General features: G+C 42.7%; 2 protein-coding genes across 2 annotated transcripts; both read right to left on the bottom strand.

The window, feature by feature from the left end:
* Positions 1-300: 300 nt before the first annotated feature.
* Positions 301-4,003, bottom strand: LOC116197754 (50S ribosomal protein L20-like). Its single transcript, XM_031527988.1, has 2 exons — positions 3,583-4,003; positions 301-569 (listed from the first exon to the last, which is right to left on the bottom strand). The coding sequence occupies exons 1-2, from the start codon at positions 3,766-3,768 to the stop codon at positions 378-380; spliced, it is 378 nt and encodes a 125-aa protein (XP_031383848.1). The 5' UTR covers positions 3,769-4,003; the 3' UTR covers positions 301-377.
* Positions 4,004-11,848: 7,845 nt separating this feature from the next.
* Positions 11,849-13,104, bottom strand: LOC116197422 (50S ribosomal protein L20-like). Its single transcript, XM_031527568.1, has 2 exons — positions 12,914-13,104; positions 11,849-12,040 (listed from the first exon to the last, which is right to left on the bottom strand). Exons 1-2 carry the CDS (start codon positions 13,097-13,099, stop codon positions 11,849-11,851), a joined length of 378 nt encoding a protein of 125 aa, XP_031383428.1. The 5' UTR covers positions 13,100-13,104.
* Between the last annotated feature and the right edge of the window lie 4,463 nt (positions 13,105-17,567).

The raw sequence follows: 17,567 nt of genomic DNA on the forward strand, positions 1-17,567 counted from the left end.
CCCATGTTAATCCAACAAGAGTTCATCATGAACCCGTTCTGTTCATCAATATGATGTCTCCCTTGGCTAGCAAAACCAGCCAAGCCTTGTATTCAACATCAAAAAATGTCTTACTGAGCTCGTAATAGTCAAAAATCAAACCTCTTCCTACATTGCCCCTCATCTATTCATATCTTCCTTATATCACAAGGGAATGAGAAGCTCCGAGAACATAGAATGCAGAATATTGAGAGAAGATGCAAGCAAAAGATGATTGAGTTCCCAAAGTTCAGGCCGTAAATTCTTTCTAAACCAGTAGAAGCTTGTAGGAACCACGAAACAATGGTTCAAACATCGAGCTCAAAAAGAGAAACAAGAGACACAAAGCGACCAACATACTAGACACTGACTGGAATGCTTACCTTCCTGGGAGGATGAACCACATTCTTGTTCCCAAGGAAGGCATTACGGGAGATGTCCACAAGGGCCTTGAAGCTAAGTGGCTCATGCATGGACAATTCTGACAGAACTTTCCAGTTCAGCTGGATGTTCTCCTTCATCAACCCGTGCATGAAGTTACAGTAATTGACCTGAAAATCAGTACAAATGGCCATAAGGCTATGAGATTATATGCGAAAGTTCATCCACTGCAAATGCCCGTGTTGTTTTGGAAAAAAATTAATATGTTGATGACGTAAATAACCAATTTCAAGAAAACAATTGGTGCTCAAGCACAAGCCAACAATTATCAAATAAAAACCACCCAAATATCCAACAAATAGTTCATGTTAAAGTTCCGGTACAACATCTGTGCTTAAGCATGACATATACACACATATATAAGAAAAGCTAAGATGATTGGCATGGCTAGTTTGAAATCTCAAAGGACTAAAGTTTCTTGAATCCTTAAAAACCGCTATTTCTTATCCTCCAATAGAACTTCGGCTTACACAACAGACAGGGGATGAAAGTCATTAACTGAAATGTTTTCTAACTCCCATTGAAGTAGAAGATACCGTTTTTGCATCTTAGTTCTCATCTCAGCGTTCATGAAAGACCTTCTATAGCAGTTGATGTTACTCATGAAAAACCTATTTCTTTTTATATATGAGTCAAACATGGCATCAAGAGAATGTTCAGAAAGTAGAAAAGCCAGGTCGGAACGAGCACAATGAACTACTTTCCATGGCTTACGGGCAAAGAATACTCATCAACCACACCACAATACTCATCTCTACACTTGGGAGATTCATGGATGAAGCTTACTCATCCCGGCAAGGGTAAATAACATGATATCTTCAACGGTATTATCCAAAGCTCCATTTAGCTCATATTCAGAATAAGTGCTTCAAGCCGATAAAGGAAACCAAATATATGAGACACAAGCAGGGCAAAAATCATTGAAAATTTAGAACAAGCAGTCTTTCGATATATATGTAAAAAAGAAAAGTCGGACGGTACGTACTGAGTGGATATTCAGTTAATTCATGTAAATTCGGCGATAACAAGAAACCTATTGTTTGCTTATTTGAGCTTGCTTATTACATTTTTGCACTTGTTTGTTATGCGGATCGAGCCCGATCCTTTAAGACTCGATTCACACTGGGTCCAACGCCCACAACCGTCGATTACGGGGTCCAATGCCCCCATACACTGAGTGCGCATTTAATTTAATTTTCGGTCTTTTCCAAAACCATACGGTGAGCATGAGTGAAATCATGGCCGAATGCGAATCGACCGAGATTTAATCATTGTAGCTTGTCTTTTATTTATATGAGAGAACAATGTAAGGGTTTATGATGTATATTTATTCATGTGATAATCCCGGTCGGAGAGCTGACGGTCGGAGAGTTTCTTCGAATTTACGGTGTCAAAACGGGCGAGTCAAGTGCAACCCTAAATCATGCGGTAAATAAATAAAATGGTAAGCCTAGCAAGCTAGAGTTCCGAAAGGGCGTGTGGGATATAGGCCCACACGTAATAGAACCCCCGAATTCGGAATTTCCGATTCCGTACAGACCATTGCCTTAACATACTAGGTGTATCCCACACCCCTAGACCTAGGTAACTTGTTGGCCCTCGACCTTCGGGTCGTAAAATGGCAGGTGGCGACCCCTTCTCACGTGCGTTCGTCGCGCGTCCCCAGGAAGGTGGACACTCCCAAGCCGCGTTGCATTTAGGCGCGCGCATGCGTGCCCCGACGAGACGAAATTCGGGTGTGCACAGCTAGCAAAACCACCCAAGCCTTGTATTCAACATCAAAACAATGTCTTACTGAGCTCGTAATAGTCAGAAATCAAACCTCTTCCTACTTTGCCCCTCATCTATTCATATCTTCCTCATATCACAAGGGAATGAGAAGCTCCGAGAACATAGAATGCAAAATATTGAGCGAACATGCAAGCAAAAGATGATTGAGTTCCCAAAGTTCAAGCCGTAAATTCTAAACCAGTAGAAGCTTTGTAGGAACCACGAAACAATGGTTCAAACATCGAGCTCAAAAAGAGAAACAAGAGACACAAAGTGACCAACATACTAGACACTGACTGGAATGCTTACCTTCCTAGGAGGATGAGCCACATTCTTGTTCCCAAGGAAGGCATTACGGGAGATGTCCACAAGGGCCTTGGAGCTAAGTGGCTCATGCATGGACAATTCTGACAGAACTTTCCAGTTCTGCTGAATGTTCTCCTTCATCAACCCGTGCATGAAGTTACCATAATTGACCTGAAAATCAGTACAAATGGCCGTAAGACTATGAGATTATATGCAAAAGTTCATCCACTGCAAATGCCCGTGTTGTTTTGGAAAAAAATTAATATGTTGACGAGGTAAATAACCAATTTCAAGAAAACAATTGGTGCTCAAGCACAAGCCAACAATTATCGAATAAAAACCACTCAAATATCCAACAAATAGTTCATGTTAAAGTTCCGGTATAACATTTGTGCTTAACCATGACATATACACACATATATAAGAAATGCTAAGATGATTTGCATGGCTAGTTTGAAATCTCAAAGGACTAAAGTTTCTTGAATCCTTAAAAACCACTATTTCTTATCCTCCAATAGAACTTCGGCTTACACAGCAGACAGGGGATGAAAGTCATTAAATGAAAATGTTTTCTAACTCCCATTGAAGTAGAAGATACCGTTTTTGCATCTTAGTTCTCATCTCAGCGTTCATGAAAGACCTTCTATAGCAGTTGATGTTACTCATGAAAAACCTATTTCTTTTTATATATGAGTCAAACATGGCATCAAGAGAATGTTCAGAAAGTAGAAAAGCCAAGTTGGAACGAGCACAATGAACTACTTTCCAAGCCTTACGGGCAAAGAATATTCATCAACCACACCACAATACTCATCTCTACACTTGGGAGATTCATGGATGAAGCTTACTCATCCCGGCAAGGGTAAACAACATGATATCGTCAATGGTATTATCCAAAGTTCCATTTAGCTCATATTCAGAATAAGTGCTTCAAGCCGATAAAGGAAACCAAATATATGAGACACAAGCAGGGCAAAACTAATTGAAAATTTAGAACAAGCAGTCTTTCGATATATATGTAAAAAATAAAAGTCGGACGATACGTACTGAGTGGAGGCAAGTGTCGGCGTTGATGCGCTGGATCCAGACAGACCGCATATCACGCTTCTTGTTGCGGCGGTCTTTGTAGGAGTACTGCAGGGCCTTCTTGACCCTCTCCCTCGCGATTCTAATGCAGTTCTTCGCCTTGCCTCGGAAACCCTTGGCCAGGTTGAACACCTTTTTCTTGTTCATCTTCCTCTTCCTGCTTTCCTTCTCTTTTTCTGTGAACCAATCCTTTTACACCTCGCCGAAGAACAACATTTAACTTGCAATCAGGCAAGAAACTTCGCAAATCCATCTACCTTCTCCCCTAATTAGCCAAGAAATTAAGAATCTACAAACTAGAAAACCCTGAAAATCAAAATTCTCACTTGTTGCAGTTCAGCCTGGAAACAACGACAGAGCTGCTATGAAGGCGGAACAAGCAGGTCCCGTTTCCGTTCAGAGACCGTCCAGACTGAGAGAGGGGGGAGAGAGAGAAAGAGAGAGAGAGAGATGCGGGGGAAGTAGAGAAAGCCTCAATGGTGAGAGGAATTCAGCTCGGCCCAATAAAAAGTGTGTGGGCGGCCCAATAAGAGTAGAAAGCACTTTGCCCCCCGATTTTTGGGGCTAGGAAGCATTTACCCTCCGACCTTTGAAATTTTGTACAATGCCTCCCGACCTTTATGAAAACTAGGCACTTTACCCCATTCAGTCAATTTTCCAGGCAAATCGTGTCATGTGCGGTGCATATGATATTTTCAGGGATAAAGTCGCCATTTTATCTCATAAAAATAATAATAAGAAATTAGAAAAAAGAAACTATAGGAGGAATGGATAGAGGAGATTGGACTCGGGAGAAGGAAGATGTACGGGGACGTCTCAAGCTGCAACCCTTACAACTATGAAGACTCTACCTACATCCCTCATTTCCGATTGAATGGCGATTGCCCTATTCATTGATTCTTTCCTCAACTGGTTCGAAATTTTTTATCTTGGTGACAGTGGAGGGGTTTGCTCTGACTCAGAGCTTGCCTTAGAGCATCGGCTAGAGAGGACATTGAACGGACCTCCTGTACATGACTGGGAGTACTCCTTAGTTCCCGAGCTAGCCGCCCTCGCTGGAGATAGCCATGCGGCCGAATGCGGCCCCGCTTAGGTCGAAGTGGACCCACCTCTTGGAGCAATATCCCCTCGGGCACTCGTCGGTGACAATGATGTTGACGGCTTGCGCGGGAGCAGATGCTCCTATCGAGGCACCTGACCTTGTCGCAGGCGCCGCAACCCTCCCCTAGAATTTATATGGCATATATGTTGGGATTTTGGGTTCATTTCTTCTTCCAGGTACCCGCTCGAAAATCGGGTCGGTTTTAAGCAGGTATTGGCCCCAAGTGGGAGAAACACGCGAGGGGGAGGGGGGGGGGAGCAACATCATTCTTTTGGCCCACCTCAGCACATGCGAGTATGTGCGCATCAACATTCAATTTCGTATTTTTTTTTGCTTAGTGATTTGCTCACTGATATTAGTTTTGGATGAAACCAATATGAATGACCGATGTATCTTGTGGAATGCCAGCTGGAATGCAGCATCTAACAACCTTTAACTACGTTTTGTTTTTTGTTTTTTTTCAATTTACGAGTTATATTATGTATCAGTAATAACGTGATGTCACTGCTCCATAAAATACCTTAAAAATTATGATTCCTTTTATATCCTATATCAAACATAACACACATTAAATTGATATACACTAAAGTAGTTACAGCTTGTTATGTACATTGCAAAGTATAACCGAGACAAACTTCTATAGTAACCGAGTATTTAAGCCAAGTTTTTACCTCCAAGAATAGTGACCACACTTGTAGATGGCTGCAACATCATTCTCAAGGTCAAGGTCTTATCTTCCGACTAGCACAATGGCAAGTGGTACGCATTCAATATGTGCCAAGAGTCTACACTCGCCATGCATGATTTTCATTGCTAATCCCATTGTCGCTCTATAGCGCATCTATTTAAGTTGTTGAAAGTGAACTAACTCGGGTCGTTATTTTATCAGCCTTCTCATTTCTGTGTATATTGGAGTTGACTCATTTCAGTGCATTTCTATGCACATTGGTCTTGAATGAAATGTTTAAACTCTATATGAAGGATGTCACTGTATCTTCTACTAGGAATGGTTAAAATTGAGTGGATGAATAAATTTGATTGCTACTGCAATAACAATTGAAGAAAAACTGAAATTTGATGTCCATGCAAAAAGTTAAGATCTAGAATAGATCGCTAACAAGAATATCCTCAAAAATGTCATAGCACGAAGTTTTGGCACCAAAAATTAAATAAAAACTGGGTTGTAAATTAACATCTATGGATAACGAAAAACTCTGAAACGTTGATCCATGTTCTCAGAAGCTCAAAGGTCATGAACGCTCCGTTTGTTTTCAAAGTCGTGATTTAAGATTTTAACTTTAACTTTAACTCAAAACACTACACAACAAAACACACATTTCAAAAGTCAAATTGGTGGGCCCCATATATTATTAAAATACAATCCCATTATAATTAATTATCTATACCTTCCATTCATTTCATATTTCAAAAGTCAAACTGGTGGGCCCCATATATTTTTGTCTTCTTCTACAATCACAATCACAATCACAAATTCGTGACTTTAACTCCGAAAACAAACGCATTGGAATAATCTTTAGCTCAGATTCCGTCATAAAAATCGTCTACTTATTATCTTCATCGTCATCTGCTCCAGCAGCTGAGTTGATGGCATTGAGTCACTCGATCAAATGAGCCTTCCTCTCCTCATATGTTAGCTTCTTCAAGTTGTATACGTTGAAGAAGAGGGGTTAAATTGATTCAGTACCCACCAGAATCGAGAGTCCCCTAACGTAATCCCGGAAGTTAGGGGCCTTAATCCCGACAACCCACCCCTTACTGGGGTCACCAACGCCATCTGTGGTCACCAGCGACCACAACTGAGGGAGTTAGTGGTTGACAACGAGGCCCCCACCGCCGACCACCGCCCCTCCTCCATCCCCTTTGATTTTGCTCTTTTCTTGATTTTTTTTATTTTCTAGAAAAACAATTTTATTGTTACATAAAATATTATGGGTCCTACTTGAGCTATCATCATAAGCCATGTGGTATCGGTAATACGCATCAGCATTTTTTATTCAAATTAACGGAAAAGTCGACATCGTACTAGAATTTGTGTCAAATCAATAGTTTATGCATTTTTTAATTAAGGAAAAAAATCGTACCAAATTGATAAAGTGTTGATTTATTTATTTATATCTTTTTGGTTATTAACACAGTACATTATACTTCACAAATAAGCGGGTGACTAATGAATTTCGAATCCTCTAAATATTTCTTCATGAGCCGACAATGGTGCTTCATCTTTCATTGTTAAACTGGTGTTCGGTGATGGGTCAATGATCTTAGTTGAGGTCATGCCGAGAACTGGGATGGTCTCTAAAATCACAGATAAGATGTATAGTATAGGTTGATGCCTTGGAGTAACATATAAGTAAATTTCCCGGTAATTTTGTTTGTTCCATAAGCTCTCAAATGGAACTTTATCTGGGATTACGAGACCTATGCTTATGGCAAATTCACAGGATTCTAGGATTGACCCATGTTAATCCAACAAGAGTTCATCATGAACCCGTTCTGTTCATCAATATGATGTCTCCCTTGGCTAGCAAAACCAGCCAAGCCTTGTATTCAACATCAAAAAATGTCTTACTGAGCTCGTAATAGTCAAAAATCAAACCTCTTCCTACATTGCCCCTCATCTATTCATATCTTCCTTATATCACAAGGGAATGAGAAGCTCCGAGAACATAGAATGCAGAATATTGAGAGAAGATGCAAGCAAAAGATGATTGAGTTCCCAAAGTTCAGGCCGTAAATTCTTTCTAAACCAGTAGAAGCTTGTAGGAACCACGAAACAATGGTTCAAACATCGAGCTCAAAAAGAGAAACAAGAGACACAAAGCGACCAACATACTAGACACTGACTGGAATGCTTACCTTCCTGGGAGGATGAACCACATTCTTGTTCCCAAGGAAGGCATTACGGGAGATGTCCACAAGGGCCTTGAAGCTAAGTGGCTCATGCATGGACAATTCTGACAGAACTTTCCAGTTCAGCTGGATGTTCTCCTTCATCAACCCGTGCATGAAGTTACAGTAATTGACCTGAAAATCAGTACAAATGGCCATAAGGCTATGAGATTATATGCAAAAGTTCATCCACTGCAAATGCCCGTGTTGTTTTGGAAAAAAATTAATATGTTGATGACGTAAATAACCAATTTCAAGAAAACAATTGGTGCTCAAGCACAAGCCAACAATTATCAAATAAAAACCACCCAAATATCCAACAAATAGTTCATGTTAAAGTTCCGGTACAACATCTGTGCTTAAGCATGACATATACACACATATATAAGAAAAGCTAAGATGATTGGCATGGCTAGTTTGAAATCTCAAAGGACTAAAGTTTCTTGAATCCTTAAAAACAGCTATTTCTTATCCTCCAATAGAACTTCGGCTTACACAACAGACAGGGGATGAAAGTCATTAACTGAAATGTTTTCTAACTCCCATTGAAGTAGAAGATACCGTTTTTGCATCTTAGTTCTCATCTCAGCGTTCATGAAAGACCTTCTATAGCAGTTGATGTTACTCATGAAAAACCTATTTCTTTTGATATATGAGTCAAACATGGCATCAAGAGAATGTTCAGAAAGTAGAAAAGCCAGGTCGGAACGAGCACAATGAACTACTTTCCATGGCTTACGGGCAAAGAATACTCATCAACCACACCACAATACTCATCTCTACACTTGGGAGATTCATGGATGAAGCTTACTCATCCCGGCAAGGGTAAATAACATGATATCTTCAACGGTATTATCCAAAGCTCCATTTAGCTCATATTCAGAATAAGTGCTTCAAGCCGATAAAGGAAACCAAATATATGAGACACAAGCAGGGCAAAAATCATTGAAAATTTAGAACAAGCAGTCTTTCGATACATATGTAAAAAAGAAAAGTCGGACGGTACGTACTGAGGTGATATTCAGTTAATTCATGTAAATTCGGCGATAACAAGAAACCTATTGTTTGCTTATTTGAGCTTGCTTATTACATTTTTGCACTTGTTTGTTATGCGGATCGAGCCCGATCCTTTAAGACTCGATTCACACTGGGTCCAACGCCCACAACCGTCGATTACGGGGTCCAATGCCCCCATACACTGAGTGCGCATTTAATTTAATTTTCGGTCTTTTCCAAAACCATACGGTGAGCATGAGTGAAATCATGGCCGAATGCGAATCGACCGAGATTTAATCATTGTAGCTTGTCTTTTATTTATATGAGAGAACAATGTAAGGGTTTATGATGTATATTTATTCATGTGATAATCCCGGTCGGAGAGCTGACGGTCGGAGAGTTTCTTCGAATTTACGGTGTCAAAACGGGCGAGTCAAGTGCAACCCTAAATCATGCGGTAAATAAATAAAATGGTAAGCCTAGCAAGCTAGAGTTCCGAAAGGGCGTGTGGGATATAGGCCCACACGTAATAGAACCCCCGAATTCGGAATTTCCGATTCCGTACAGACCATTGCCTTAACATACTAGGTGTATCCCACACCCCTAGACCTAGGTAACTTGTTGGCCCTCGACCTTCGGGTCGTAAAATGGCAGGTGGCGACCCCTTCTCACGTGCGTTCGTCGCGCGTCCCCAGGAAGGTGGACACTCCCAAGCCGCGTTGCATTTAGGCGCGCGCATGCGTGCCCCGACGAGACGAAATTCGGGTGTGCACAGCTAGCAAAACCACCCAAGCCTTGTATTCAACATCAAAACAATGTCTTACTGAGCTCGTAATAGTCAGAAATCAAACCTCTTCCTACATTGCCCCTCATCTATTCATATCTTCCTCATATCACAAGGGAATGAGAAGCTCCGAGAACATAGAATGCAAAATATTGAGCGAACATGCAAGCAAAAGATGATTGAGTTCCCAAAGTTCAAGCCGTAAATTCTAAACCAGTAGAAGCTTTGTAGGAACCACGAAACAATGGTTCAAACATCGAGCTCAAAAAGAGAAACAAGAGACACAAAGTGACCAACATACTAGACACTGACTGGAATGCTTACCTTCCTAGGAGGATGAGCCACATTCTTGTTCCCAAGGAAGGCATTACGGGAGATGTCCACAAGGGCCTTGGAGCTAAGTGGCTCATGCATGGACAATTCTGACAGAACTTTCCAGTTCTGCTGGATGTTCTCCTTCATCAACCCGTGCATGAAATTACCATAATTGACCTGAAAATCAGTACAAATGGCCGTAAGACTATGAGATTATATGCAAAAGTTCATCCACTGCAAATGCCCGTGTTGTTTTGGAAAAAAATTAATATGTTGACGAGGTAAATAACCAATTTCACGAAAACAATTGGTGCTCAAGCACAAGCCAACAATTATCGAATAAAAACCACTCAAATATCCAACAAATAGTTCATGTTAAAGTTCCGGTATAACATTTGTGCTTAACCATGACATATACACACATATATAAGAAATGCTAAGATGATTTGCATGGCTAGTTTGAAATCTCAAAGGACTAAAGTTTCTTGAATCCTTAAAAACCACTATTTCTTATCCTCCAATAGAACTTCGGCTTACACAGCAGACAGGGGATGAAAGTCATTAAATGAAAATGTTTTCTAACTCCCATTGAAGTAGAAGATACCGTTTTTGCATCTTAGTTCTCATCTCAGCGTTCATGAAAGACCTTCTATAGCAGTTGATGTTACTCATGAAAAACCTATTTCTTTTGATATATGAGTCAAACATGGCATCAAGAGAATGTTCAGAAAGTAGAAAAGCCAGGTCGGAACGAGCACAATGAACTACTTTCCATGGCTTACGGGCAAAGAATACTCATCAACCACACCACAATACTCATCTCTACACTTGGGAGATTCATGGATGAAGCTTACTCATCCCGGCAAGGGTAAATAACATGATATCTTCAACGGTATTATCCAAAGCTCCATTTAGCTCATATTCAGAATAAGTGCTTCAAGCCGATAAAGGAAACCAAATATATGAGACACAAGCAGGGCAAAAATCATTGAAAATTTAGAACAAGCAGTCTTTCGATACATATGTAAAAAAGAAAAGTCGGACGGTACGTACTGAGGTGATATTCAGTTAATTCATGTAAATTCGGCGATAACAAGAAACCTATTGTTTGCTTATTTGAGCTTGCTTATTACATTTTTGCACTTGTTTGTTATGCGGATCGAGCCCGATCCTTTAAGACTCGATTCACACTGGGTCCAACGCCCACAACCGTCGATTACGGGGTCCAATGCCCCCATACACTGAGTGCGCATTTAATTTAATTTTCGGTCTTTTCCAAAACCATACGGTGAGCATGAGTGAAATCATGGCCGAATGCGAATCGACCGAGATTTAATCATTGTAGCTTGTCTTTTATTTATATGAGAGAACAATGTAAGGGTTTATGATGTATATTTATTCATGTGATAATCCCGGTCGGAGAGCTGACGGTCGGAGAGTTTCTTCGAATTTACGGTGTCAAAACGGGCGAGTCAAGTGCAACCCTAAATCATGCGGTAAATAAATAAAATGGTAAGCCTAGCAAGCTAGAGTTCCGAAAGGGCGTGTGGGATATAGGCCCACACGTAATAGAACCCCCGAATTCGGAATTTCCGATTCCGTACAGACCATTGCCTTAACATACTAGGTGTATCCCACACCCCTAGACCTAGGTAACTTGTTGGCCCTCGACCTTCGGGTCGTAAAATGGCAGTGGCGACCCCTTCTCACGTGCGTTCGTCGCCGTCCCCAGGAAGGTGGACACTCCCAAGCCGCGTTGCATTTAGGCGCGCGCATGCGTGCCCCGACGAGACGAAATTCGGGTGTGCACAGCTAGCAAAACCACCCAAGCCTTGTATTCAACATCAAAACAATGTCTTACTGAGCTCGTAATAGTCAGAAATCAAACCTCTTCCTACATTGCCCCTCATCTATTCATATCTTCCTCATATCACAAGGGAATGAGAAGCTCCGAGAACATAGAATGCAAAATATTGAGCGAACATGCAAGCAAAAGATGATTGAGTTCCCAAAGTTCAAGCCGTAAATTCTAAACCAGTAGAAGCTTTGTAGGAACCACGAAACAATGGTTCAAACATCGAGCTCAAAAGAGAAACAAGAGACACAAAGTGACCAACATACTAGACACTGACTGGAATGCTTACCTTCCTAGGAGGATGAGCCACATTCTTGTTCCCAAGGAAGGCATTACGGGAGATGTCCACAAGGGCCTTGGAGCTAAGTGGCTCATGCATGGACAATTCTGACAGAACTTTCCAGTTCTGCTGGATGTTCTCCTTCATCAACCCGTGCATGAAATTACCATAATTGACCTGAAAATCAGTACAAATGGCCGTAAGACTATGAGATTATATGCAAAAGTTCATCCACTGCAAATGCCCGTGTTGTTTTGGAAAAAAATTAATATGTTGACGAGGTAAATAACCAATTTCACGAAAACAATTGGTGCTCAAGCACAAGCCAACAATTATCGAATAAAAACCACTCAAATATCCAACAAATAGTTCATGTTAAAGTTCCGGTATAACATTTGTGCTTAACCATGACATATACACACATATATAAGAAATGCTAAGATGATTTGCATGGCTAGTTTGAAATCTCAAAGGACTAAAGTTTCTTGAATCCTTAAAAACCACTATTTCTTATCCTCCAATAGAACTTCGGCTTACACAGCAGACAGGGGATGAAAGTCATTAAATGAAATGTTTTCTAACTCCCATTGAAGTAGAAGATACCGTTTTTGCATCTTAGTTCTCATCTCAGCGTTCATGAAAGACCTTCTATAGCAGTTGATGTTACTCATGAAAAACCTATTTCTTTTTATATGAGTCAAACATGGCATCAAGAGAATGTTCAGAAAGTAGAAAAGCCAAGTTGGAACGAGCACAATGAACTACTTTCCATGCCTTACGGGCAAAGAATATTCATCAACCACACCACAATACTCATCTCTACACTTGGGAGATTCATGGATGAAGCTTACTCATCCCGGCAAGGGTAAACAACATGATATCGTCAATGGTATTATCCAAAGTTCCATTTAGCTCATATTCAGAATAAGTGCTTCAAGCCGATAAAGGAAACCAAATATATGAGACACAAGCAGGGCAAAAATCATTGAAAATTTAGAACAAGCAGTCTTTCGATATATATGTAAAAAATAAAAGTCGGACGATACGTACTGAGTGGAGGCAAGTGCCGGCGTTGATGCGCTGGATCCAGACAGACCGCATATCACGCTTCTTGTTGCGGCGGTCTTTGTAGGAGTACTGCAGGGCCTTCTTGACCCTTTCCCTCGCGATTCTAATGCAGTTCTTCGCCTTGCCTCGGAAACCCTTGGCCAGGTTGAACACCTTTTTCTTGTTCATCTTCCTCTTCCTACTTTCCTTCTCTTTTTCTGTGAACCAATCCTTTTACACCTCGCCGAAGAACAACATTTAACTTGCAATCAGGCAAGAACTTCGCAAATCCATCTACCTTCTCCCCTAATTAGCCAAGAAATTAAGAATCTACAAACTAGAAAACCCTGAAAATCAAAATTCTCACTTGTTGCAGTTCAGCCGGGCAACAACGACAGAGCTGCTATGAAGGCGGAATTATGATTCCTTTTATATCCTATATCAAACATAACACACATTAAATTGATATACTCTAAATTAGTTACAGCTTGTTACGTACATTGCTAAGTATAACCGAGACAACTTCTATAGTAACCGAGTATTTAAGCCAAGTTTCCACCTCCAAGAATAGTGACCACACTTATAGATGGCTGCAACATCATTCTCAAGGTCAAGGTCTTATTCTTCCGACTAGCACAATGGCAAGTGGTACGCATTCAATATGTGCCAAGAGTCTACACTCGCCATGCATGATTTTCATTGCTAACCCCATTGTCGCTCTATAGCGCATCTATTTACGTTGTTGAAAGTGAACTAACTCGGGTCGTTATTTTATCAGCCTTCTCATTTCTGTGTATATTTGAGTTGACTCATTTCAGTGCATTTCTATGCACATTGGTCTTGAATGAAATGTTTTAACTCTATATGAAGGATGTCACTGTATCTTCTACTGCGAATGGTTAAAATTGAGTGGATGAATAAATTTGATTGCTGCTGCAATAACAATTTAAGAAAAACTGAAATTTGATGTCCATACTGTGCGCACCCGAATTTCGTCTCTTCGGGGCACGCATGCGCGTGGCTAAATGCAACGCGCATGCGTGCCCCGACGAGATGAAATTCGAGTGCGCACAGCTTGGCGACTCCACTGGGGACACTTAGAGGGTTCGGGCTCATTCTCGCTTGCTTTGTTTGCTTGTTTATTTATCGCTTTCCGCAATTTTTCGCTTATCTACTTTACGCACTTTTATTTTCCGCACACGCATTGCATATCATACTAGCTTCTATGTACCTATGGGTCGCGTCCCACGACCGGTAATAGGAGCATAGGTTAGATAGGGGTTCGAAGTAGGAGTACGACGCGCAGTTCGACTACCGCTTCGGCCTTGAAAAGAATCTCGCTCGGTTTCAAGGAATTGATACCCTTGAGTTGGGAGCCCCCATCCTACGTAGCACGGTCCTTGTAGCACTAAAACCATGCATTTTGCAGGAGCTCCATGCCATCCTCTAACCCGGCTTCGACGAACAATCCATCGAGTCTGCCTGCGTGCCACTTGAGTCTTTTCTGTTTCAAGAGCGATGTACCTTGTAATTTGTACTAAGCCGTGGGCATTTATTTTCTTCGCACACATGCATCATCTGTTTTACAAAGTTAAGGTGTCATTCATATGGACGAGTGCTAAGTCGATCTTCCTTTCGTCTTGGTAAGAGACGCCTCACTCGGCCTCTTGCTCGCACCTCGATAGAGCTCGCCAATCTATGAGGACCTCACCGACTCGCCACAGGATGCATGCCACACGTCTCCCAGGACACCCTTTCCTTCGAGCACAAACACTGTGATTGACTTCACCAACACTAGGACCGATCACTGAGAGATTGTTGAGAGATGAGGAATTCGTCGGCCAACCACAACTTCAGAAGGAGCCCGCATGAGCGAACGCCGTCCTGGAGAGGTCTAGGAAGAGGGCTCGTAGAGACCCACACATGCGCTCTATGATAGATGTCTCCGCAAGGCCCTCGCTTAGAACTGGTGCTTTTCAATGCCGCGCTCGCTCAAACTTCAAGTGTGGTGGAAGATCGGCTTAGGGCTTTATTTTACAAAATTTACATTGTACTTTGAACTTTTTGAGTCAATGTGAATGACGGCATTAGTTTTAGAAAACTCACGCATCGCATGCATCCTACTCATTTACTGTTTTGCATAACAACTAACATCTCACCATACAAGCGAGTGAAGACCTCCTTTGCAGGTAGACTAACCACGACCTTCACCCTCCTTCCACGGCAAGGCGAGCCATGGCCCGAGGACCGATGCACCTTCCTTGGCAAAGCTAGCTTCTCTTTAGCCCCACGCAATCAAGCGTCATCGCGTGATCGCACACATCTCTTCGCGCAACTGAGCACAGCCGCCTGCACAACCGAGTGCGTCCTTTCGCGTCGTGCGAGCATGCCTCCACCTTACCCATGCACACACCCCGGCACGCTCGCACGACACCTACCAGGCTAGTTCGATCCCCTACGCCCTTACGTGAAAATTGCGAACATAGTTTGCTCCGTCATCTTTCCTCTTTTTCCCATTGCAGGAAATAACCAACAAGAAGGCAATCTGAATCCCAAATGACCACAATCGAGACAGGAAACACTTCTCTGCTACCTTCCTGGACTCCAAACACTGAAGACCGACCCTCCCTCCATGAAATATCACAAGCGACAGCTCCAATGATCATAGCATGCCCCAGCCCACCCGCCACGGGGCTTCCAGCACGATTACACTGCCGATCGAAGAATGGGGCCAACCCACCCTCCGCTATGGCCACCAACCTACTACCGGGGCAACACACACTCTCCTTCAAATGCTCTTTTTACATTTATTCGCATTTCCAAACAAGCTCTCAGCATGAACGAACCATTCAAGGGGCACTTGAACAGTTTCGAAGACGCCCTATTGGTTCTGTCGGACCTGTTCGACTCGCATGTCCTAATGGGACTCGGCTCCTCGAGCTTTCCCTAGGGCGGCTGCGCAGACCAACTCGCAATCGGGGAAAGTACAACTATGCGGTTCCCAGTCACAGTTTAACCGCTCCAACGTGGCGATGACTAGACTCCCGAAATAGAGTGTCCCCCGCGCTCAGCACCCCTTGGGTCACGCGCTGGATGAGGGAATTTCCCATGGGTCCACCTTACATTTCTTACCACATATTTTACCGTATAATCACCTAATACATCATCTTCTTTGTCATCCTTCACAAGGGCACGCCGGCTACAAGCAAAGAGCGATACACGGGTTCACACCTCCACGAGAACTCCTATCGGGTCTCTCTCTTTATACTTCGACAAGAAAGAGGCTTGATGCGGAAGTACCCCCTTTTACGAAGCCGAAGACAAAAACGACTAAATGAGCCACATGCTGTCAACCCAACCATCTCAGTCGATAGCAAGCATGGCTCCGAAGCAAAGCACGTACGCCGACTTCAAGAGCACCTATCCTCCTAAGGGCACCCTCCCCGGGAGCGACAAGACATGGTCAGGAACGGCGTCCAACGCAGACCATGAAGACCGAGGCATCCGCGTTCAACACTCATGCCGGGCAACCTCGGTCACCTGCACCCCAGGGCAAATCTTATTCTTCTTCTTAGACGATAGGGGAAATCATTTGTAAAGTTTGCAAGGACGAGCAACACGAAGTTCGACTTTCGAATATTCAGGAGCCAAACCTCCATCAAAGGCCGGCCCTCACGGAATAGGGCAAGGCACACCGAAGCGACTACTCAATGCAAAGTCGAGGAGTTTTCAACAAATACACGGGGCACAAAACAAACCCCAGCTGCAAGAAAAAACAGAGCGAAAAGAAGCGGGAAAAACCCACCAAGGAAGAGAGAGAGAAAAGACGCGGGAAAAACCCGCCAATGAACAAAACAAGGCATCGTCGAGATATAAAACTCCGGCACCGCCAATTCGAAGAAGAAATCAACAAACCCCGACAAAAAGGGGAAACAACAGACGCAACTCCTCGATGGAGACAGAATGTAACGTACTCGGAGGTCGAATCCTTCAAACCCTTCGCCCTTGCAAACTTGAGAGACAAAAGAATTTTGCCTACTAGGTTGAAAACCCTTTTTGGGGGCGGCCTAGGCAAAAATTAGGGCAAAAAAAGGCACGACTGAAAATCCCGAGGCGGGCAGTCGTAGCAAAAGGAGAGCTAATTCCCTGTAAGTTGAGAGGTACGGCCCCAAGGCGGGTGACCGTAGCAAAAGGAGAGTAAAACGAGAGATGAGCAAAACAGTCACCCTGGGCTTCCGCACACTGCACGGACTGGGGATCCCCAAGAGAAACGATCAGGTTATCTACTCCAACACAATCCCTGATCGACTCCCTAATGCGGCTCAACCGTCCTAGGCGGTTTCTTCCCCAAGCTCAGTGCACAAGCAAGCATGACATCCGAGCACTTTGCAATAGCCTACAGGACAAGAAGTCGAAAGAAAAGGGGGGTACATCTCGCGACAGGCGTGAACTCGTGTATCTTTTTAGCCTGGGGCAGCGTGTTCCCTAAGCTTTCTCTTTTCTCTTTGTCAATCGCATAACTCCAAACGGGTCACAGCCACCCTCCAATCGGCTTTCACAAATCCAAAACCCCAAACATTCCTTTCCGGGAGTCTAGTCAAAACCCTTTGGAAATGACTAGACGAAGGTCTGACCAAATTTGAACAGAAATCCCAAT

Source organism: Punica granatum, chromosome 2 (assembly GCF_007655135.1).
Source record: "Punica granatum isolate Tunisia-2019 chromosome 2, ASM765513v2, whole genome shotgun sequence".
Lineage (NCBI taxonomy): Eukaryota > Viridiplantae > Streptophyta > Magnoliopsida > Myrtales > Lythraceae > Punica > Punica granatum.